The 25,203-nt window shown below is 36.1% G+C and overlaps 1 protein-coding gene across 2 annotated transcripts in view; it reads right to left on the bottom strand.

Moving 5' to 3' along the window:
* Positions 1–1,581: 1,581 nt before the first annotated feature.
* The window catches only part of KIF14 (kinesin family member 14), a 66,533-nt gene continuing 42,911 nt past the window's right edge, over positions 1,582–25,203 (bottom strand). For both annotated transcript variants that reach the window (XM_038541935.1, XM_038541934.1), the window contains exons 21-30: positions 24,695–24,827; positions 22,377–22,477; positions 17,515–17,609; positions 14,087–14,311; positions 13,718–13,902; positions 10,357–10,515; positions 9,274–9,396; positions 5,491–5,565; positions 4,088–4,223; positions 1,582–3,711 (exon numbers count right to left, since the gene is read on the bottom strand). In XM_038541935.1, coding sequence (XP_038397863.1) covers positions 3,332–3,711; positions 4,088–4,223; positions 5,491–5,565; positions 9,274–9,396; positions 10,357–10,515; positions 13,718–13,902; positions 14,087–14,311; positions 17,515–17,609; positions 22,377–22,477; positions 24,695–24,827 — 1,612 coding nt within the window. In that variant the 3' untranslated portion in view covers positions 1,582–3,331. The remainder of the gene's footprint in view (positions 3,712–4,087; positions 4,224–5,490; positions 5,566–9,273; positions 9,397–10,356; positions 10,516–13,717; positions 13,903–14,086; positions 14,312–17,514; positions 17,610–22,376; positions 22,478–24,694; positions 24,828–25,203) is intronic.

Raw genomic sequence — 25,203 nt, 5'->3', positions numbered from 1 at the left:
TGCCTCAAGGGCAGGTGCTTGACGATGTAGACAAATTCAGATGTTTACACCAAAATCAGCCAGAGGAACAAAAGCATGACTCCTTCTCAGAAAAGATGGTGAATTTCTTCTTAAATTCTTAAAAATCTATGAGCATCCAAACTCCAAGCCATTTGGCGATGGGACATGTGAATAGCCACGTGCTTAATCAAAACAGTGTCCTCCGGATTCTTTCTTGAATCAATCAGGAACTCTCTGGTGGTTCTCATGTAGTTCAGCTTCACTGTGTCGAGAGGTCTTCTGCACTAAGAAGGTATAATGTTATGAACAACTGGGGACCCAACAAATTGGGTCTTTCAAGAGTCTGGGATTGGAGGCAATCTAACCTTTTTTTTTTTTTTTCATGTTTCTATGACTTTGCACTAGAAGTACACCTGGCACTAAATAAATGATTATTGGAATAAGTGGAACAAAGCTAGCTATCAGATGATATTAAACTAAATGCCCATACTCCACTTCTAAAAGGCCCATAAGCCAACGATGGTTAAAAGACGAAAGATGAAAAGAAAGTCTTGATTATATCATGCAATGACTAACTTGCTAAATCCAGAGCACAAGCTTCCCTGATGAATCACGCACAAGAAGCTGAACAGATCAACCTCCTTTTAACTCAAACTGACACCTTTCCCCCTCCTCTGCAATAGATGAACTCTTTCCATATTTAGATAAAAATCTCAAAATTGCTATTGGCACATAGTTAGGTACTGCAATTTTTTAAATGCTAATTAGTTAACTAAACAGTATTTTGCTGAAAACATCAGAGGGGCCTCATGAAGGACACATCTACATCCCACTGAACCTTCATTAAGGCCAGTGAGATACTGTTTAGTTCCTTTTATTATCATGGAACCTAATGGTAGCAGATGATATATTTCCAAGTATGGAGCTGTTTAAAGGATCGCAATTCAACTTGGCACAGTGGCAGACGGTCATAAACAGCACAGGCATGCAGCAAGTATGGCCCCGTATGCATGATGACAAGGGTTTAGTTGCCAGTAATAGGAAAGGACAGACACCAATATTTACTAACAACCCATGACTTGTCAGGACTTATTCCTACATTTTTCTTATTTAATGTTTGGGGAGTCCATGAGGTGGGTATTACTTTTCTTTCTGCAGATGAGGAAATAGGTAAAAAGACAGCACACAACTTTTGTCTTAGGTCATACAGTTACTATCTAGCCTCACTGGGATTCATAGTCCAAATGTGTGAAAATTTCGTCAAACTCCAAAGCTCATGGCCTTTCTGCTACAGCACATGGGGGTGAACCTATCCCAGACAATCAAGTGCAAAAAGACAATGTTGAAATAAAAAAATCTAAGCAGTAGTCATAATAATATTATTATTGTTTAGTATCACCTAATTATTTGATTTGCAGAATCAGTATAATTATTATCCACAGTTATACATAACTGCATACAAACCTATGATGTAACTAGTATGACTATTATCAAATCAGAGCTATTATGGCAATTTTGAGTCAGAAATAAAGTAAATGAAGAAAATCAATAAAATAAAAAAACAGAGACCAAGAGAGAGAATTCTGGAGCCAGTAAGATTTATTAAAGGCATTCTCTTTATAACATTTATCAGTGCACATGATTCTAACAGTAAATATATTCTCATCATTCATTTGAATACTGTATAACAATTTACTTAAAAGCATAAATATATATATTTACACAAAATTTTACAAAGACACTAATAGGTTTCTGACCAATGAAGTCATGAGTTTAGAAAGCATGAAATAAATATTACGTACCAAACCAAGATGAAAACTACTGTATTGATACTTTAGAAAGTTCAAAGAAGTTCAGGCAAAGTTCTTATATGTATATCTATACTTCATAAAACTTGATAGCAAAAAAAAAAAAAAAAAAAAACTTGATAGCAAAAGTGCCTCTTGGCAGAGCACTGACTATTAAAAATATGTTTAGAACCTCAGAAAGAATACAAGCCTAAATGCCAGAAAGAAAAGAAAAAAAAAAAAAAGAAAGAAAAGCAAATTTGCTACACTTCACCATTTTAAAGCACCTGGCTACACAGCACATGGTTTATTAACATTGTTCTGGCTACAATAACCAGTATTTGCCTACAATCTCTTCCCAACAAGGAAGTTACTGAACTTACCCATGGTACTAATATCCAATTTTCACTTGTCATGCCAAATGGACAAGTGATATATATCTGCAAGTGAAAAGGGCCCATGAAAGATCAGTTTATTTAAAAGATCATTCTCCAGAAACTGCTCAATATCACCCACACAGAATCACTAAGTATCTTTCCAAATTACACATATGCTTGTGGTGAAAAATGTCAAACTATTTCCTTAACAAAAGATCCCAAAAGGAGAATATTCTCTTTATTACCTGATTGCAAACTAAGGCTTTTTAAAACTGTGAGATATAATAGGGATCTTCAATCTTTACCAAATCATGTACAAACTCATTACACCTTTAACCAAACAAGCATCATCAAGAAAACGTCCAGCCTCTGATTTCCTAACACCGTGCAAAAGGTAAGTGAGATTCTGGCAACATTTAATTGGTTTTAAACTATATTCATAAAGCCCCCATTGTGGAACATAGATAACATGGTGAACTATTATGTCAGCAGCCATATTATTAATATAAAATTATACGATATTCAGGTAACTACTTCTCATTTGGAAAGAAAAGGAAACTGCCCTTGAATGCACTATTCAAAATGGCAACCAGTTAAACTTTCGAGCAGCAATTTTAGATATTAACATGCAGGTTAAGCTGCCTTAGTTAAACCGATATCGGCAATTTGACCATAAACCTCCTTGTAGTTATTTGCAGGGGAGAGAAGGCACAGGAACAAAGGTAACTTTGCTCTTCATGCATTTCCACTCATGAAAAAATAACTTATAACGACTATAGTAACCATTTACACAAAGCTCAAGAACCAACCAGAGAGAGTATATCAATGCTAAAAATAAACATTTAAAATCCAAGGCAATGAGAAACTGGAGAAATGACCACTCGCCTGTTTTCCAGCTCCTAATTTCATTCTCTTGCCACTATGTTCCAGCACAGTGAGTACCTATTTAAAATTGTCTGCCGAGAAACTTCCGAATACACATTCTGAAATTGGGATTCCATAATGCTCATACTGTCCACACCCAATAGAAGGCCACCAACAGATGTGGACTTCTTTGAAACATTTATGCTGACTTCCTGCTTTTTATATTCTCCTACATAAGGAAAATTGCCTACCCAGTGTTCTCTCTCTTTCATGGATGGTCCTAAAGAGCCTATGTATCAGAATTCACACCCACTGAATCCTCCTGGGTGTGCTTTCCTCTGAGGTCCCTGCTGGGGATGAGCCATGGAGTTCATAGACACGCTTTGGTACACCTTTATTCCTAACGGAATCAGTCCTGCTTGATTTAGATTGTTGTCCTTCTTCCCTGGTATTTTGATTACAAGTTTCCCAGGATTTCAACAAATCAGGTCTTTCTTCAGATTCCAAACATAAGAGGAGTGACTTGACTACAGATTCTAGTCCCCCGTGGCCAACTTGGGGTATTCTCTTCTCACAGTTGTCAAGAGAAGTAGAGCACATGCTCAAGTCATCATGAAAATCCTTGGCCAAGCTGCAAAGACTTTCAACACAATTCTGGAGAAGATTTTTGTCACTATGGCATCCTATGCAAGGATTAGAAAAAAGTTAATTAATCCTTTTTTTATCAAGTATTTATTACTCTTTTATGACTCTATCTTTTAGGTCAAAGTAACCCTATCAAGACAAATCTAAACTATTTAAGATTAAGTATACTTATAAGTATACTTGATAAGCTTATCTGCTAAATAAGCACTTGGTTTTTTGGGATCTAATTATTTAGGCAAAGTATTTATATACATTAAGTGGGAATACAACCAAACAAGTTCCTATATTGGTAATTAATGTTAAGGAAGTAGCATTAATTAGACTTTAATTAATGAGTTAGACTAGAAATTAAAAAATGAGAGTCTTTAAACTATAAAATTTTGATTAATTACAAATTCTGTCTGGAATATATACCTCTCAATGCAGAAATAATAATCTGAATAGTTTGCTCCAAGCAATGTTTTAACTTCAGGAATTCTGGTGCAAAATTAACCATCTTCTTCACATCTTGGTATCCAGAATTCTGTTGTAGTTGAGTTCTGAAACTTTTCTATAAATAAAGTTAATATTTTTAAAAATACAAAATAGGCTACATGACAGTAAGGCTTGGTCAATACGATTTTAATCACCAGAATCGTATCTTCAAGAAAGAAAATGAGTTTAATTTCTTCACCGGTGCCTAGTTCACCAAAATACAAAATCAGTAATTACTTTTTTAAAAGAAATAAGAACTTTAAATTAACTTTATTTTTTAAATTTAAAAAAAAATTAAACTAAGCTTTACACCTAAGAGATCAAGAGTTGCATGCCTCATGGATTTAGCCAGCCAGGTGCCCCAAGAATTTTAAATTTTTTTTTTTTAAGGTATTTATTTATTTATTTGTGATAGTCACAGAGAGAGAGAGAGGCAGAGACACAGGCAGAGGGAGAAGCAGGCTCCATGCACCGGGAGCCCGACGTGGGATTCGATCCCGGGTCTCCAGGATCGCGCCCTGGGCCAAAGGCAGGCGCCAAACCGCTGCGCCATCCAGGGATCCCTGCCCCAAGAATTTTAAATTAATTGTAAATCAAAGTTCAATCATCATCATTACCTGGGGATGAAATAAAACAGTACCCTTTATCATCCAATATAAAAGATAAATTAATTTTTTAGAGTTCAACTTTATATATCTCCCATTTATTTTTATGTAAATAAAAATTTTCAAGATGGTATTTCTCTCCTTTTTGACACATTGATTATATACTTAGTTTATATTTTTCTATTTACTTGACATGAAAATAAAATAATTGGAGCACCCGGGTGGCTCACTGGTTGAATGTCTGCCTTTGGCTCAGGTCATGATCCTGAGGCCCTGGGATCGAGTCCCACATTGTGCTCCCCCACAGGGTGCCTGCTTCTCCCTCTGCCTGTGTCTCTGTCTCTCTCTGTGTGTTTCTCATGAATAAATAAATAAAATCTTTAAAAAAATTTGTCTAATTCACTTATATTTTTAAATCTTTAGGCATACTGATTATTAAACACAATATTTTAGCCAATGACTGTCCCAGGAAAAGCTGACAGTTACTAAACCAGTAGTAGTAAGAAATAGATAAAATACATTAACATTAATCAATTTCCATACAATATCATCTATTACTAAAACAAATAAGTTATGACATCCAAGAGGAAGTAACTAGAGAGCTATTATACATGCTACAACTAACCATGCACAAAAGAATTGTCTGGCTAAGGATAAAAACTGAAATAAACATATATTCATACTTTGAATGAAATGATAAAATACACCAACAAAAGTAAACATTAAAGCTTCTCTTACTGTTTTCCACTCAGCAAACATATTTTCAAGACATCCAATCAATTCCGTGGCTTTAGCTTTCATCTGTTTGGTAACCTATACAGAATGTTAATATATCTTATTACATAAATAATTATTTAGAACTTTAAAAATCCCAGAACACTATAGGACAAGATGGGGTAGAATTTTATTCTAAGAAGTCAAGACTAGAGTTCTATTATTGGGACTGCAATTAAATAACTTAAGTACCTAAATCATGTAAGCAGAATTTCTTTCAAAATAAATTGCACATTGGTTCTACATTAAATATAGATACACTGATGTTTGTGATAATAACAGCATTTTGTCTTACATTTAAATATTTATAGGAATGAAATTTCTAAGACTTCCCTTGGAAGAGGGTGATATGATGCGCTAAGAACTATATTTACATTTTCCCCAGTTTTACTGAGATATATTTGACATATAACATTGTAGTGAAGTGTACAGCATAATGATTCAATATACAAAATGATCAAAGTTTAGTTAACATCCATTACCTCATATAGTTACAACTTTTTTCTTGTGATGAGAACTTTTAAGATCTACTCTCCTAGCAACTTTCAAAACTACAATACAGTAGGTCTTATTAACTATAGTCCCCGTGCTATACGTTACATCCTCAGGGCTTCTTCACTGTACAGCTGGAAGCTGGGACTTCTGGACCACCTGCACCTATTTCACCTACCCCCACCTCCTTTCTGCCTCAAGTAACCCTAATCTGTTCTGTTTCTATGAGTTAAGCCTTTTTTTTAATTCCACATACAAGTGAGATTATACAGTATTTGTCTTCATATATCCAAGTTATTTCACTCACATATTTTATTATTTGCTTCTCAATTATAACTCTAGGCTGCATATGTAATTGTCTTCCGTTTACAAACAAGAAAACAGATTCCAAGCTCCTAAGACTCAGAACCAGTGTGAGAACCCCAGCCTAAATTCCAAGCCTTTGCTTTTGCACTGCTCAATGCTGCCCCCGTAAGGCACCTTCTCACTTAATTTCTGCTGAGGGATTGTGATATAAGAATTTAATTGGCTTTACCCACACAGCACTTCCCTAGGTCTAACTTAAATTTCCCCTATGTGGTAAAAAACAAAAACAAAACCACACACAAATTCTTTTTTCCCCTGGCACCAGCTTTACAATTATAATTCCAATGCCTTATGTTTGAACCCATTTTCTATTTCTTCAGATTCTTTGTTTTCCTTCCACAGGTTCTTGAGCTTTAACTTACAAGAATACAAGCTAAACCCCACTGTGACTATACAGCTATGGCATAGAGAAAATGAGAGGAAGGGAAGTAGAAATCTTCATGAAAATGCAGATAATATGAATTTTATGCAAGATGGGCCTGACCCTTTTGCTGTGTATTTCCTCAAAACAACAGCAAAGCTAACATCTGCATTCTGCTTTACTACTTACTAAGCACATTCACAGGTATTACTTCATCTCTGCTTTTCATTAACTTGTTCTAAACCCTCTTGCACTTTTTCTGCCAGCAGAAATGCTACTTTGCAAACAGTGACAGATAGAGTGCTTTAGTGATAAATGGTGTTGCTGCTGGGCAAAACCAAGCTAGAGATGTCAGCAGTGGTCAGTATGAGTCCACTTTCCTCAAAGTTGCATTATAGAACTGAAATCAGCCTTATGTCTCCTGGGACATGATCAGACCCCCGTATCTTGATTTAGTGACAAAATGAGCGCCTTTGAATTCATTTTTATTTTACAAACAAAACACAAAGTGAGAAAGGCAAACATACACAAAGCACAAGTGCAGGCAAGCTGAGGGACCTAAGATTTGCCAGGCACTGTATTTAGCATTTTCCTATACATTGTTCTTAATTTCACATAACCTCAGAACAATGTTATGAAATACGTATGATCATCCTCACTTTTTAAATGTGACAAGTGAGGTTCAGATAAGCAGCTCAAGGCTACACAGGAAGTAGGAGAACAATTTAATGTTCAGTGTCAGGGTGCCTGGCGGGGGGCTCAATCAGCTAAGCATCTGCCTTTGGTTCAGGTCATGATCAAGCCCTGAATCAGGCTCCCTGCTCAGTGGGGGTCTGCTTCTCCCTCTACCTCTGCCCCTCTCCCTGCCTGTGCACTCTCCTTCTCTCTCTCTCTCTCTCTCTCTCTCTCTGTCTCTCTCTCTCAAAATAAATCAATAAAATCTCAAAAAAAAAAAAAAAATAGGGATGCCTGGGTGGCTCAGTGGTTGAGGGTCTGCCTTCAGCCCAGGGCTGTGATCCTGGAATCCCCGGATTGAGTCCCACACAGGGCTCCCTACAGGGAGTCTGCCTCTCTCCCCGTGTCTCTCATGAATAAATAAGTAAAATCTTAAAAGAAAAAATGTTCATGGTCTTCTCCAGCTCTGAGACAGTTTAGGCAGCGATTAATCCATGTACCCTTTAGTCTAAGGAAAGAAATGGAGATCCCCTCTGGCTTACATGGAAAGTTTCTCTCCTAATAAAGAAGCTAAATATACATCAGTGAAAAGGTTTTTCTAAAAGGGAAAAAAAAAATCTAACTTACTCGATGCCTTTCTGGAAACAATTAGTCAGAGGGGTGGAAGCTAACAGTCCTCCACCTGATTTAATTTCCTAGATCAATCAATGTGTATCTAAATGAGTATCTATCCTAGTGGGGATGATCTCAGGAACCACAACATGCCCAGGTAGCTCCATCCCAGCTAACTGACTCCAGAAAAAGAAATGGAACAGGCAGGGATGGTTTTAACAAAAAGTTGTTACAACAAGATTCTAGAACAGACAGGTCTCTGAGATTGATTGCCATAAAGATTTCAACTTATCTTCAGAGTCCCCAATTCACTAATAATAACTCTTAATATAGAAAATTAACATGCATGAACAATGATTTACAAACCTTATTTTCAGAGCATGCTGAGTTTTGTAGTCAAGTACATAGAATATAAAACCCTGGCTCAGGACGACCGGACAAGGTACTCCAGCTCAGTGAAACCCAGAGGAACACGAGAAATTCCTACCTTTAAAGTGGTGAGGTTCACCACTATTATATGTAAAGCACCTAGTCCTACAGTTTTTACTGGGAAATTATTTAATAAATAAATGACTCACAACCTAGGACATAAGTATTATTACAAAGGACAGGTGAAGAATCAGCCAGAGCATCAACTTGATAAATGATCACTGATAAGTGACAGAGACAGGTTTTAAACACAGTGCCACCTCTTAAGACAGCAACTGGTTTTATGTTTTAATATTACTTAGCTGGAGGAGGTGGGGAGGAAGCATATTTTAGGAAGTCACTCAAATCTTCATTGATTCTGTATTTTGATATGAAATAACAGATGTGAACGTCTTTGGCAAAAGATTGTTTAAAATATTGGATCAATAAATGGCAATTTCTAGTCTTAAGTGGAAAAGTAGAGATCTAAACAAAAATCAGGAAGAAAAAGACAGGCAGAGAATGAACACTAGATGTCACTGCCATACACCATTCTGCTCTAGAGTCTATCCACAGACTGAATGCTCACTGACAGTAACTGACAGGATTTGGCAAAAGTATACTCCAGAGGCTGCAGTGACTCCAGAGTACCTTGGGAAAATATCACCATGGCATAATGTTAACATCAGCCTTTTCAATTAAAAAAAAAAAAAGTCAACAAATTAAAATACATAAATTTATAAGAATCCAATTTAGTTTAATTAAACTATTTTCTAAAAATCGACTTTATAAACCATCTGGTACTATACAGAATGTTCTTTTATTCCTCTTACCTCATTTTGGGTACACTGCCTTAACAGTTCATGCTGAAGTTCTTTTGCTTTTTCTAGTCCAGAATCTAATAGAATCTTCATTCCTAAACTTACACCATCACAAAGAGCATCCATGAAATCCTCCTAGAAAAAGTTAAGCATTATCTGGAAAACTCAGGTTTTATATATATATTTTTAATTATACGTTTAAGTTATATTTTCAATTTATTTTAGGATTATAGTAAGTTCCAGGTTTCTTAATTCAGCTAAAGCTGGAATAAGAACAGTCTAAAATAAAAGTAACAAATCTGTAATTTAGCATTCCACGTATAACATGTAATAAGGAATGTTTGAGTGAGGGAGGTGGGTGGGTGATAGGCCAGACGGCTGATAGATATTAAGGAAGGTACTTAAAAAAAAAAAAAAAAAAAAAAAAAAAGGAAGGTACTTGGTGTGATGAGCACAAGGTGTTACATGTAAGTGATGAATCACTGAATTCTCCAGAAACCAATACTGCACTGTTTGTTAACTAAGTAAAATTAAAAAAAAAAAAAGGGGGGGGGGGGGAATGTCATCTTAGGCAAGAAGCTGTATTGCTAGAATACAGTAACATTCTAATAGAATACTATGTTTTCAATGGTATAAATACTTAAAGCAAGCAAATACAAATTTTCTAGAATTATATAGCTCCTCTTGTGTTGATTGGCTGTGCGAACCCTCCAGAGTAGGTACCTATCATCAAAGCTAAGATCCAAAAGGCCAAGTGAGGATTCCAGAACTATCCAGTACATTTAACCAACTTAGATTGAAACAGTTTTGAATCATATTGTTAAACTATTAGAAGTATGAACTATTTTAAAATAAAAATGACTTATTATGTTAAGTGATACTATTATAAGAAGTCTACTGTTCCTCAGATGAAGTCTTTTATTTTTTTTTATTTTTTTATTTTTTTTAAATAGGCTCCATGCACCAGGAGCCTGACGTGGGATTCGATCCTGGGTGTCCAGGATCGCGCCCTGGGCCAAAGGCAGACGCTAAACCGCCGCGCCACCCAGGGATCCCTCAGATGAAGTCTTTTAAAAACTAATATTACCAAATTACCTGAACACTAGCAACCTTATTGCTGCTGTTTCTCAGGAAATGTAACTTGCTGCCTTTAAGAACTGCTAATTGTCCCACATACTTTACAGCTTGTTGTATAGTCTGGATTATTTTCTTTTGAGCCTCTTTTACCATTGACGAGATATCTGAACAACATCCCTATAAAACAAAAATGGATCAGTATATCAGATACATGAGATTACAAAAGGAGGTAAAGAAAAGACAAGAAAAGCAATCTGAAGAAAACAAATTGTATTCATTGATACAGTGACTAGGATGTAGCCTCTACCCTCAAAGACCTTACAGTAATAGGAGACATGACAAGTACATAGCTAACCCTATGGAAGACAGAAGTGATAACTTCACGCCAAATGCCACACACACCAAAAAAGGGACAAAATGATGGGGTTTTTTTGCCTTCGAACTTTTCCTGTCCCAGTAGTCATCTGACAGATGGTTAATATTCTGGGGCACCTGGGTGGGTCTATGAGTTAGCGTCTGTCTTCAGCTCAGGTCATGATCCTGGAGTCCTGGGACCAAGCCCTGCATCAGGCTGCTCAGCAGGGAGTCTGCTTCTCCATCTCCCTCTGCCCCTCCCTGCCACTCATGCTTTCTCTCTCTCAAAAAGATAAATAAAATCTTAAAAAACAAAACATTCTTTTACGAGGGGAGAAGGAAGAAGAAAAGGAAGTGAAAGGGGGAGAAACAACCCTTCAAACAAAAGGCTTCTACACCAGAGTACACATACACATGCCCAAGAGGAATGAGGAGGTGCCTCCTGAGCTTTCCTTTCTGTTACCTTCTCTTGGCGTGCTTTCTGGGCTACGCTTATAGTCCCGCTACAAGGTAAGAATTCTCAAACCACACTTAGGTAGAAAGCATAGTCACTAAATTCAGTTTTACCAACTTAACAGAAGGAAGTCTGTCCTAAGCTTGGTCTAATCTCCCCTTCAAGTCACCTATTCGCTCCATCCTTGATTCCTTACATGAAACATTTCCCACAGGGCTATAGGTCGCAACCCCTAGTTAAGTTCAAAGTGTTCTTCCTAGAGAATGAAAATAAGGAAAGAAACTACCTACCAGTTACTCTAATAGGTACTTTCTTCTAACATCCATCCATCCATCCAGAGCAACCCTGCCAGGTAGGTACTGTTATTTTTTACCTTCCCAATGAAAAAATGGGGAGGCTTAAAAAGTTAAGCAATTTGCCAAAAGACACAGAATCAGTTTAGCAGAGGTTCAAGCACTGGATTTCCAAATGCCAATAGTGGGTTTTGGCATTTTCTTCTGTTCCTGAACTGGCTCTAAAATCTAAGAGCCAACTAAGTATATCTCACACTGTCTTTTCTGCCACAACCCCTCCACTAGTTCCCTTCTCCAGGTGCAAGCAGAAGTCAGACCCTCGGGTTTTGGCTGCCAGCTTTGCTCTCTAGCCAGCCTTCCCTTTCCTTTTCATGGCTCTGTGCTATCAGAGCATTTTCCTCCATCTATGACTTCACCCATGCCTGTCTGCCATACATCTCTCTGCCTTAGGGTCATTCTGTTTCCTCACTGCTTCTACCCAAAGTGATCCTTCATCCAGTGTGAATTGATAATTAATTTAATAACAAGTATCCACCTGAGCATCTATCATATAACAAGTCCTTGTGAAAAAGGACACCTCTAATTGCCCAAAGCTTACTGCCCATTGAGGTATGTAGGCCTGCAAATATGTTATATTAAAAGGCATAATAGGTAAAGTACAGGGTTATCAGAAAAACAAATAAGAGAAATACCTAACCAAGTCATGGAAATACCCAGAAAGGCCTCCTAGGAAAGAATAATGGCAATTAAAAATAAACATCTGATTTCAATTTGACCAGTTAGATTACTCAATCAAACAAACATTTCCAAATCCTCTCAAGTAAATATACCACTCAGGAAGTATTCGATCCAACTAAACTTCTACTACAATAATAGAATGTAGAAAGTCTCTTGGTGAACACAATAACATAAGATTTGTTCAAACATTCTAGAACATTTTGTTGTGAAGCCAAGTCACCCATTTTAAAAAATGAAACCTACCCCTTTTGTTATTTTCATATCTAATCCCTGCACATCTATAAGGAATTCGTGGTTTGTTTGTTTTTTTAAGATTTTATTTAGAGGGAGAGCACACATGTGCATGTGCAAGCAAGGGGAAGGGCAAAGGGAGAGAGAAAAATCTTAAGCAGATTCCATACTGAGCGCAGAGCCTGTCACACAGGTTGATCTCATGACCCTGAGATCACGACCTGAGCCGAAATCAGGAGTTGGATGCTTAACTGAATGAGCCACTCAGGCCCCTCATTCAAAGAATTCTTGTGGAGGAGTTTACTGATATGATAGATGCCTAGGTATTATCCAGTATCAAATTCCCCACTCCTTCTGTAATAAAAGAATCCTTGATTCTCCACTAGGTACTCAGCGGTCCAGAATAAAAAGCACATTTCCCAATAATACTTGTAGCTACATATGGTATGTGTGATGAAGTTCTGGCCAAAGCTATAAAAAGAGAAATGTCATATGGAAATTTCCAGAAACTTCCCTTAAAAGAAGACCCATCTGGCCCTCCTCTTCTTTGTCACTTCTTCCATCCCACTGCACCGAACCCTGTCAGAGCTCCACTGCTATGGTGGACCATGAAATAAAGCGCAGTACTTTAGGCTTGGTAAAGGGGTGTACTGGAAGGTGTGTGGATCTCAAGGAGTTGAGCAGAGCCACCATGCCTATTTCCAGATTTTATGTGACAGAGAGTAAGCTTACTTAGTTTCTTCACAGCCAAGCCTAGTCTCACTTGATATAAGATAAACAGAAAAAAAATTATGTTCTTGCCTGTACATCACTGGGCTTGTGACTAATTCAGAACAAGCTGAAACCCACTACATAACTAGAGCAAGACTTTGCCTTTCTTCCCCAGAGCCATTATTGAGGACTAGCATAGCAGAATATGCATAATAAAGAGCATGAACTGTAGGCCAAAGATTGCCTGGGTTCAAATCCTAACTCAATCATGTACTAGTTATGTAACATTGGATAGACTACGCATCTTATGGTTCCATTTCTTCATTTATAAATGAAGTGATTAATAACAGTTCCCACTTCTGAAGTAGTTACGAGAATTAAATGAGTTAATATTTATAAATCACTGAGAGCTCTTAGAGCCTGGCACAGATGCCATAAACAACAAACAATTACAGAAAACCACAGTTTCAGAACTGCAAAATAGAAATCCCTTCTGAAAATCCTACAGATCTAATTTTGGGGAAGATGCAGACAGTAGGTCAATAAACACAGGCTGAATAAATGAATTCTTCAAATGATAATCAGCAAATCAATTTACCTGCAAAAATAACTGTAAGTAGCCTCCTAGTTTTTTAACCTCTTGTCTCAATTCCTCTTCAAGTCTTGCTGTGCTGGTACAAGGCAGAGTATCATCCAACCAATGTTTGATTAGTACCACAAGCTGCTCAAAAGCACATGTGACCTGGATAGTAAGTGCCTGAGCTGCTCGATCGGAAGAGAACACTTTGAAAGAAGACGGAAAATTACTGAAAGAAATAATCTCCAAATAAAAGAACTCGTAAATGATCACCATTAAAACATTTTAGCATAGTCAGAAAATGCATGTCAAGTGTGACAGTCATTTAAAAGAAAAGGCAATGTGCAGAAAGCATTCGTGTAAGTGAATAAAAGCAGTAAGGTTGCTTACAGTTATCTGGACTTTCTTCATCTTGTTCTTCATGGGCTTTGGAAATGGCAAATAGCCCATGATAAATTTTAAGAAAATTATTAATCAGGCTGTCCGCCATGGTTTTTTCTTCATCATAACTCTGTCCAAGAAAATCTAGTGATGACCCAATCAATTCTTTGCAAATTCCAGGAAGAAAAGATTCTGCTGAACTTGAGTAAATAGTGCTCGACTTCTCCATTAAGCCTGTATTGGTAGAAAATAGCCATCTTAAGCCTACCTTTCAGGCACAATATTTTCAAACAAATGTATTAATGCAAGCGTATTATAGACTCATTCATCAGTAAATTCAAAGTGCCGACTTTGAATATTCTTATTTCAATGCATCCTTATTTCTATAAACCAAAGTGAAAACAAAATTCTATAAAGGAGTCAATTAATCTTTCAATGGAATCAATCCATAGGTTAGTAGTTCTTCATTTACAATACAAATAACAGACAATGCAAATAAACTAAATAACCATAGGTTTAATCTCCTTCCTCGTTTACTTTTTGGGAACACCTAAGAAACTCTGAATTGGTGAAAACAATGGCAGTTACATGAAAAATAATAAATATAATAAATATAAATCAAGTTAATTTAAATACATAAGCTGCAAGTGTAGGCAATACTAAAGCAAACTATATTAAAAGGAAAATATCAGAAGCTCTCCTTTTTTTTCTTTTTTAATTTATGATAGTCATACAGAGAGAGAGGCAGAGACATAGGCAGAGGGAGAAGCAGGCTCCATGCACTGGGAGCCTGACGTGGGATTCGATCCCGGGTCTCCAGGATCGCGCCCTGGGCCAAAGGCACGCGCTAAACCGCTGCGCCACCCAGGGATCCCAGAAGCTCTACTTTATACTAGTTTCTTCTCTAGGTATATTGTAATCAAAATAGGCTAAAGCTAATGATTATCTACAGTTAATATATCACATCTCTGGGAAACAGATTTTCAGCACAATTTTCTAAGGACTGTCCAAACCAGAAGTGAATAGAAATAGCTCGAGGGGCTCATTTGGAGCCTCTGGAAATAACTTTATATTGGAATGCTAACTCATGAGTATAATGAGTCTCCTTTTATAAACAAGATTTTTTTGTGTCCAGTTCATAGGTGATTACACAGCAAACTAAAAGGAAAGCAGAGGGGCACCTGGGTGGCTCAGTCAGTTAAGTGTCTGCCTTTGGCTCAGGTCATGATCCCAGGGTTCTGGGGATCAAGCCCTGCATCAGGCTCCTGGCTCAGTGCAGAGTTGGCTTATCCCTCTCCTCCTTGCTCATGCTCTCCCTTGCTATCTTTGTCTCTCTCAAATAAATAAATAAAATCTATAAATAAATAAAATCAATCAATCAATCAATAAATGGAAGTTAGAGTAAAGGCAAAGGGTGGGGGACCATTAAGAGTCTAGAACAGAAAAAAAAAAAGAGTCTAGAACAGGGGCACACTTGGCTGGCTTAGTCAGTAGAGCACGTGACTCTTGATCTCAGGGTCATGAGTTTAAGTCCATGTTGGGGATTAGGTTTACTTAAAAAACAAAACAAAAAGTAGTTTTAAAAAAAAGAGTCTAGATCAAAGATAAGAGTTTGATTTGGGAAGAGAAAAAAGAAAAGCTATAAAATGCAAAGCTCTATCACTGCAGGGTAATAATATCATGATGATGATTATATTCTAGTCACCATGAACAGTTAATGAGTTAATGACATATTATTTAAGAAGATAATTATGTTAATGCATTCTAAAATCCAACACCAACATTTTAAGAAGCCTTGCAAAACTCTAATTTAAAAATATAGTACTTAAGGTGAAAAGTTAGGACACTTGCTCAACTTCCCCGAGCTGCAAAGTGCACCCTCATAACCCCACGGCTGCCTGGGCAGGTTCATAACTAAAGGCATATGTGGGTTTCTGTTTCCCTCTTTGAGAACTGCAAACAAGTAAAGACCACTTGTATTTTATTTTATTTTATTTTTAAATATAGCCTGTAAGATAGCTTGATCTGGAAAAATTACTTTTGTAAAACATTTTACTCTCAAATAATATTGAATAAATAACTTGATACCACAGATATATAACCTTTTGTTGTGGGGATAAACAAAAAGCCTACAGCTTATTTTGTTCTCCCTTAAACAAGTAGGATAATTATCTTCCTAAAGCTAATTTATCATTAAAAAGAAAGAAACTGGGGCACTTTGGTGTCTCAGTGGTTGAGCATCTGTCTTTGGCTCAGGTCCTGATCCTGGGGTCCTGGGTACTAGTCCCACATCAGGTTCCCTGTGGGGAGTCTGCTTCTCCCTCTGCCTGTGTCTCTGCCTCTCCCTCAGGGTCTCTCATGAATAAATAAAATCTTTAAAAAAAAAAAAAAAACGGAAAGAGAAAAAAAAGAAACCTAATTTATTTTTTGTAAGATTTTATTTATTTGAGATAGAGAAAAAGAAAGAACAAGAGAGGGAGAGAGTGAGTGTGCACAAACAGGGTTGGGGAGGAGCAGAGGGAGAGGGAGAAGCAGATGCTCCACTGAGCAAGGAGCCCAGAACCCTGGGATCATGATCTGAGCTGAAGGCAGATGCTTAACTGACTGAGCCACCCAGGCGCCCTTAATTTCTTTATTTTAAAGTCAAGATGAGATAAAATTTCTTTTATGATACTTATATTCCATTAATGCCTTTATCAAATAGATTGTTACATTACACAGAAACTGTAACTTTTTGTTTACTAAGGTATATAGTTGTAACGAGCATGTCTTCACTATATAGCTTATTGCTTTTACACGTGTATGTGCCCACTTAAATCAGGGTCTCTAACATGTCCACAACCGCATTCTGGCAAGTTCCCTCTTGATCATTCTTCTACTCTGAACTACTCTGGCTTCTGTCACCATAGATTAGTTTTGCCTCCTCAGCTTCACAGAAATATAATCATACAGTGTGTACTTTTTATTATCTGGTTGCTTTCACTCCATAGAACATTTTTGGGATTCATCCAGGTTGTTGAGTGAAGCAGTGGTTTGTTCTTCTGTACTGCTGTGTAGGATCCACTGCTACCTGGTAGTCATTTAAATTATTACAAAGAGCTAGCTACACATGCAAATTTACAGTGTATCTCCCTTCTGTAAGAAAATTAATGTTGTAATCCATATTTACATAAAATAATTATTCACTGGAAAAATTCCTATAACTTTTTCTTCCACATTTGAATTAGCCACTCTACTAAAAGGCTTCAAAATAAATCACATAGCACAGAATTTTAGGCATGGAAAGGGCCACCCAGTCCACTCCCTTTATTTTATAAAGAAAATGGAAACTAGTAGAAGATGAAACGATTTGCATAAGAACATGAAACAAGGTAGCCATTGACCTAGGACTTGGTGCTTTTCTCAGTATACAAGAAAATTTGATGAAAAAAAATAACCTGATGAATGGGAAGAATGCAAACTCTGAATTGGGTGGGCTTGTATGTCATATAAACAACCAGAAATTCTTCTATTCTTCATCAAGCTCCGGCTCCTAAAAAAAGAAAAACTGTAAGATTAGTGGTTATATACCACATGGAATAATAGTATTAAGAGTATCCTTAATTCTCTAGAGAAAACTGGTATGCAGGTATGTGTTTTCAATGGAAACATTTTCATCAAGAAATTGCTAAATTCAATTGGTTTCCTGAGCAAGAACTTTACTATCTATATGTATTGTTCTAAGCATATAGTTAATTAATTAAATGGAATACATATTTGTAGAGTACTACTATTTACAGGCTCTAGATACTGTGATTAAACACCAGAAGCATGGTTTCTGGGCTAATTGAACTTAAGGTCCATAGGCAAAGACAGAATAACTACAATAGAGAGAATACAAAAGAGACAATAATGACAATAAAGTGATGTGTCATGAGGGCAGCGCATGCTCCACTGGAGAAGAACTTGAGCTGGCCCAAGGGGTTGGGAGGGGCCCCCGAACACTGCCACTGAAGGATGCACAGGACCTAGCCAAATGGGGAGGCAGGTTTGGGAAGGAGGGGAGAGTGGGAAGCCCTGGTGATAAAAGAAAAGCTGCACAGGCACGACTCGAGCAAGCTCCAGAAGGCCTGTAGCCTAGGACGTGAGAAAGGAGTGAGTGGGGAGGCTGGGAGATGTACAGGCACCAGCCTGGGGCTGACCATGGATGCCAATTAAGGAAGCTTGGATTTTATCCTGAGAATATCCTGAGAAGGATTCTAAACATGGGAATGGTGTAGGTAAATAAATATTCAAGTAAGTACTTGCTGCACAGTGTGAAAGCACAATCCCTGTGAAGTGTAGCAGTAACAAACGGAGGAAATGACTCTATCTTCAATCGCTCCTTTGGCTGCCTCTTTTCCCTCAGCCTGTAAAACCACTCAAATCTCTGCCTTGAGTGTGACAGGTTGTCTAGCTGTTACTCTTTTTTTCTAAATGCTACTGGAAAAAGCAGCTTACTTCCAGATCGCCATTCATCTGTCAATTTTCTAAACTCCAATTCCAGCCCTCATTATATCAATGAAGCTACTCGAGCTGTGACCTGGATCTAAATCAAGGGGGTCCTTTGAGGTCTTCTTCCTCACAGAACTCTCTACTACCAAAGGCCACTCAAAGGAAAATACTATTCATTGAAAAGATTGTTAAACAGAAATGTGTCCTATCTGCAGCCATCTAAATGTTTCAAATATATTTTTCCCCATGAGTTCCTACAAGAAAAGCAAAAATATGATCATAGGGAGAGGAAATATCAACTCTCAATATGACTGGTAATAGGAGGAAGAAATATCAGTTCTCAAAGGTAACAGTTTTTGCACTTAGGAATGAAAGGAAAGTTATTACTACAGTAAGTTACTATTACAGTAAGTCTAAACTAGGAAAACTTATTCTTTTAACACTATCATAGTTAAACAATGTTAAATAAAATGCTTGTCACATTCCTTTCCAAAAATTTTTACTTAACCTCAGGGGAAATTCTACTTTTAACTGCCCAAAGTATGTATCAAAATTTATAGGCAGCCAAACCAGTCTATTTTATCACAGAGCAGCTTTGGCATATTGTTGCCCAGTAGCAGTTCCATAATTAAGAATCTGTCAGTGTTTCCATTACCTGCAGGCATTCTCAAAGTTTGCAATTCTGTCATAAACATTCTTACAAGGCTGAAACTTCATACACAAGGTCTCTGACCAAGAGCAATTTATTTAAAAAAAAATATGATACTTTTAAATTATAGAAGTTCTCAAAAAACATCTCTACCAAGTGAAAACACCTAATTTCAAAATCTTGAAAAATATTAAAAGAAGTTTTAATTTTTGGTAACAATTTAAACTTCTGTTGGTTCCCTAATTATTAATCTAGAAGTGGGCAGAAAACAAGATGTAAATTACCACCTTTCAATAAGCTAAAATTTTAATGTTTGTTATTTATTTAAAATTAATTTTTAAAATGCAAGTATAATTAACATAGTGTTATATTAGTTTCGGGTGTACAACACAGTGATTCAATAATTCTATACATTACTCAGTGCTCATCACAGTAAGTATACTCTTAATCTCCTTCACCTATTTCACCCATCCCATCTCTCACTAATGTTCATTAATTATTAGTGTTCATACTGTGTGATCACAATTCTAAGTACACCAAGTTTATATCTGTTTATAATAAAATATAATAAGAAACCAGTAATTATAAATTCTAAAGGGATTTATAAATCACCCTCTAATGAATTTGTAGTTCTGGTCTGAATTTTTGGAAGGCTATGTTACTCCAGGTTAGCTTAAGTACCCCAAACCCTTCTGCCCAGTTTCCCCCAGGGACCATCTTTAGCTCATTTTGGAGAACCCAGCTCTGTTCTGAAGTTCTCAAGATGAATCACCTGAAGATCTCTGTTTATTGGTATTAAATCAGAAATCAGATAGTCTCTGTATTCCAAGATTTAGTCTTAATACATACAAGCACTCAATAATAAGAGCTGCCATTTATTCAACACACTGCAGTGAGAGTTCTACATACTTTATTTCTGATTCTTAATAACTACTTCACAACAACATCATCAGTCCCATGGTGGTCATAGTAGCAGGAGAAGCAATTGTTTTTATGACCTCACTTAAACTTAGAGATAGGCTCTGTAGAATAGATATGTATCATTGTCTCCATCTTAACAGATAAGAAAACTGAAGCCTAAAGATGTAATGTCACTTGCCTATGGTCAGACTCAGCTTAAATCACTCTGTTATACACCTGAAACTAATATAATACCATATGCTAACTATACTGTAATTAAAATTAAAAATTTAATGAAAAAAAGTTGAACCTAGGACTCTGACATGAGCCTGTGGACTTTTTTATTATAGTATATTGTAGGGGATACAGATATGTATCCTACACTCAAGGAACTCAGAATCTGTTTAAAGGACATGCTTTGTATTTCTTTCAGCTTATTATGTCTTGGCTATTTCTTACTGTAGCTTAGCAGTTACCATGTAGCAAATAGAACAAAAACAACAGGAGGAAGAGTTGCTCTAAAGTAGTTCCATCTCTTTGAAATTTTATAAATGAGTTTATTTTTTTTTTTTTTTTTTTTTTTTTTTTTTTTTTTTTTTTTTTTTTTAAATTTATTTATTCATGATAGTCACACGGAGAGAGAGAGAGAGGCAGAGACACAGGCAGAGGGAGAAGCAGGCTCCAAGCACCGGGAGCCCGATGTGGGATTCGATCCCGGGTCTCCAGGATCGCGCCCTGGGCCAAAGGCAGGCGCCAAACCGCTGCGCCACCCAGGGATCCCTATAAATGAGTTTAAAATTAGCACAGTCAAAAACAAGAAAGGCATGAAAAGGTCTGCAAACCCAAATGGATTCTGAGCTTCAGCTAAAGGTAATGAAGTAAAAAAAAAAAAAAACAGAAAGATTCTATTCTGTTCTTTCATATGCAAAAGAGAGGCAATATGGCATAGAGGTCAAGAAAATCAGGATCTTTGGAGTCACTCAAACTTGGATTTTAGTATTTGAGTGCCAGCTCTTCCCTTATCAGCTCTGTGAGTTTGGACAAGTGATAACCTCTTTAAATCTTTTCAGTCTCTTCATCTGTAAAAGGTGGGTTATGACAACACTAACACGTAGTTCTGTGTAAAAAAATACATGAGGTAATACTTAACAAACAATAAATGTTTTTCATAATGATGATGCTTCTGTTACATGGATGAATGCTACTGACTCTTACATCCTGAAAATTCCCAAATCCCTCCTTCCAAGTTCTAGACCTAAATATACAGATTTAGATTCTCAAATCTGTAGACTATCCCTGGGATTCTCCCTGGGAATCTCAAACTCATTGTGTCCAAAAATAAATTCATCTCACCCTCCATCTCAGAGAACACCACTTTCCTCTAGCCAGTCACCCTTGTTAGACCATGATTCATCCTTGCATGAGCCCTTTACCACCCTCAGCCCCACAGCTAGCCAAGTCCTTTGTGATTCTTTCTCTTGAATATGTATAAAACCGGACTTTCCTCTCCAGTCCTTCTGCCTGACCTGATTTGGGATCCTTATCAACTGTTCTTCTAGTTTCTTCAATTCTTGGTCTTTGAGGACAGAGTGTTTTTTATTCATCTTTGTATCCTCAAGACATAGCAGACAGTAGTCTTGTTTCAAAACCAAATGAAGAAATATTTATTTAAAAAGAAGTCTTTGTTTAAAAACCAAACTAAGCAGCTAAATTGGTTCCAGGACCAAGGCCTTTCTATTATACCATTTTGCTCCTCTGTTATCTAAGCGTGTGAGGTCTAAACAGAACTAGTTTTTCCTTGAAAAGCATCTATTCACCATGGAAGTCTTTTAGGTTTTTAGTTAATAAACAGCATTTGTCATATACAGAAGTTCTCTATCACCATGATTTATTCTTCTGTGGTGCTCACACTAACTTGACAGCATTTCAAGTTCTATAACTTACGAAAAAATATCATAGAATATGACAACTTCTTGAAAAAGAGTAATTTAAAAGTAATAAACACTATTCATTTTTATAGGAAATTAGATTTATGCTATTCTAAGTCGCTTTTAAGATTTATATGGTAAGATGCGGACAATTTTGTTCCTATTCTGACTAATAAACAATTTAATGCCTCAAGCGCTGTAATTTCATCAGTAACATACTATTTTTCTTATATTACTGGGATCTCTGCAAAGACATACCCATTATGACAACAGATAGTTCTTTTAAAATAAGGAAATGATATATATACGTATTCCGAGAACAAAAAAAACAGTAACAAAATGTCTTTACCTCCTTCTAGAAAAGGAAGAAACTGGCACATTTGTAATGTCAGGTTCCCATTCATCTTCAGGATCACAAAAGACATCTTCACTCTTGTTACTATTATTACTCTAAGGAAAATAAAATATATGGTTTCTATTAATTTGGGTTAAAAATATTCGGCAACTGGGGCAACTGGGTGATTCAGCTGGTTAAATGTCTGCCTTTGGCTCAGGACATGATTCAAGGCTTCTGGGATCAAGTTGTCTCTCTCTCTCTCAAGTGAATCAATAAAATCTTTTAAAAAAAAAAAAAAGGAAAAAGAAAAAGAATAATCTGACAACATTAAGATTCAATCATTACCTGGTCAGATATATTAATCATGATAATAATCTGAATTTTATCTTATTTTATTATTTTTTAATAATCTGAATTTTAAATATTTAAATAATATTAAAGTTCTAGCAAAATACTATACACATTGAGCTTGATTCAGAAATAGTGTAATTATATAGAAAAATAATCTAAGAATATTGCAATGAACATTGCAAGTAAGAAGTTAGATAATAATGAAGGTAACTCACCTACCACATTTTAATGTATATGACAAGGCAAGAATGATCAAATTACTTCAATATGGTTTTTTGTTGTTCTAACTACAATCCACACTCATTGTAGGAAATTTGGAAATCATTAATACGTATTAACAAACACACAAAAATGTAACTACTTACAAAACCATCATTTAGAGATAAACACTGTCAGTTTCTTTCAGTCTTTTTGGATTTTCTGTTATGAATAATATACCTTGCGTTCCTGGAATTAACCCTACTTGATCATGGTGTAAGTATTCTTTGAGTGTATGTTTGGGTTTGATTCACTGATATTTTTCTTTCTTTTTTTTTTTTTTTTTTTAAGATTTATGTACTTATTGGGGGGGGGGGGGAGAGAGAGAGAGAGAGAGTGAGCGCAGTGAGGAGGGGAGAGACAGAGAAAGAGACTCCTAAGCAGACTTACACTGAGTGTAGAACCCAACCTGGGGCTTGATCTCACGAGCCTGAGATCAAGATCTGAGCCAAAAACAAGAGTTGGATGCTTAACCAACTTCACCATCCAGGCATCCCTGATTTATTGATATTTTATTCAGGATTTTTATAGCTATGTTCGTGTGAAGATTGGTTTGTAATTCCTTTCTGAATCATCTTTTCAGGTTTTGTGGTTTTCATTTGGTTTGATTTTAATCAGTTATTCTAGCATCATAACGGTGACACTTTCTATCCTTTGCTATGTTCCAGAAGTTGAAACACAATTATATTTATCTGTTCTCTTTTTTATTTAAGTAAGCTCTACACCCAACATGGGCCTTAAATTCATGATCCTGAGATCAAGAGTCGCATGCTTTACAGATGGAGCCAGCGAGGCACTCTTGTTTTCTGCAATTTAAAAGAGCTTCCCCCCAAAACTGATTGGGACCAGCACTTTTTAGCTTTTTTTTTTTTCTTGAGACTAGTTTGTTGACAAATTTTTCAATTTATTGCATGGTTATTCATCCATTAAGTCAACTTTCAGAATTTATCTTTTCCTAGAAAATCTTTTCTAGAAAATTATCAAATTTATTAGCATAATGTTTCACATGTAAAATAATTTTTAAATGCTTTTGATATCTTTGTATAAATGCCATCACCCATTCCTAAAAATCACGTTTATCCTTTTTTTTTTTTTTAAGATTTTATTTATTTATTCATGAGAGATACTGAGAGAGAGAGAGAGAGACAGGCAGAGGGAGAAGCAGGCTCCATGCAGGGAGCCTGACGTGGGACTCGAACCGGGGTCTCCAGGATCACACCCTGGGCTGAAGGCAGGTGCTAAACCGCTGAGCCACCCGGGCTGCCCCACATGTTTATCTTTTTAAAGAGCCAGAGCTTCAGTTTGATTTCTAATTTATCAATTATTGCTTTAATTTTTCACCATTCCTTCATTTGCTTTCCTTTGTTTTATTTTCTAGATTAACTATTTAGTTTATTTTCATTTGTCCATTAAACAAATCAAACATTATAAACTTTCTTCTTTCCTTAAGCTAAAAAGTAAAATTCTGAAAACACAATTACAAATGTATGTGAACAGATTCATCACTAAATTTCTCTATTACAGGTGTAACTACATTAAAATAAATTAATAAAACCCCATCTACAGGCAAAAGTAAAATAAACATACATAATTGTTAATACTGGTTGGTTTGAGTAATGCAAATTACCTTTTCCTTTAGTAGCCAAATTTTCTCTAAGAACATGTTACTTGTATATTTTTTATTTCAAAACATTTACAGAGATTTTAATAATATTCCAAACCTCATAAAGTTCTTTCATTGCTGCAAGCTTAGATTCAAACTTTTCCAAACTCCAGAAAGTTGAGATCCCTAGTTGTAGGTTACGAACCCGAACGCAAATGTCAGAACTACTTCCTTTATCTGATACATCATGTCTGAAAGAAAAACCAAAGAAAAATGCTTATCTTAAAACATATATACCCATTTATAAGAGTTTTCTGAATTAGAATAACTTCTATAAAAAAAAAATCCACTGATTAAATCTTTCCATTGGTAAGCATTTTTATTACAGTAAAAAATCATGTCTAGCATATACCATATAAAAATAACTTCTTATGCAAAGATTTTAAAAATCAAATCCTAATTAGGTATATTTCTTTCCAAATGTGTAATACTAGTAAGTTTGCAACTCAAAAGATTAGTAAATTCCTAAAATGTCTAAGATTATTCTCTTTATAAAATATGCTTTTTTTATATGCATACTTAGTATATTTAGCACAGTACATTCATGCTTTAAGTCTTTTACTACAG

This window comes from Canis lupus, chromosome 7 (genome assembly GCF_011100685.1).
Source record: "Canis lupus familiaris isolate Mischka breed German Shepherd chromosome 7, alternate assembly UU_Cfam_GSD_1.0, whole genome shotgun sequence".
NCBI classification, from domain to species: Eukaryota; Metazoa; Chordata; class Mammalia; order Carnivora; family Canidae; genus Canis; species Canis lupus.
The sequence above is the reverse complement of the archived record's forward strand: the minus strand, read 5'-3'. Positions and strand labels throughout refer to the sequence as shown.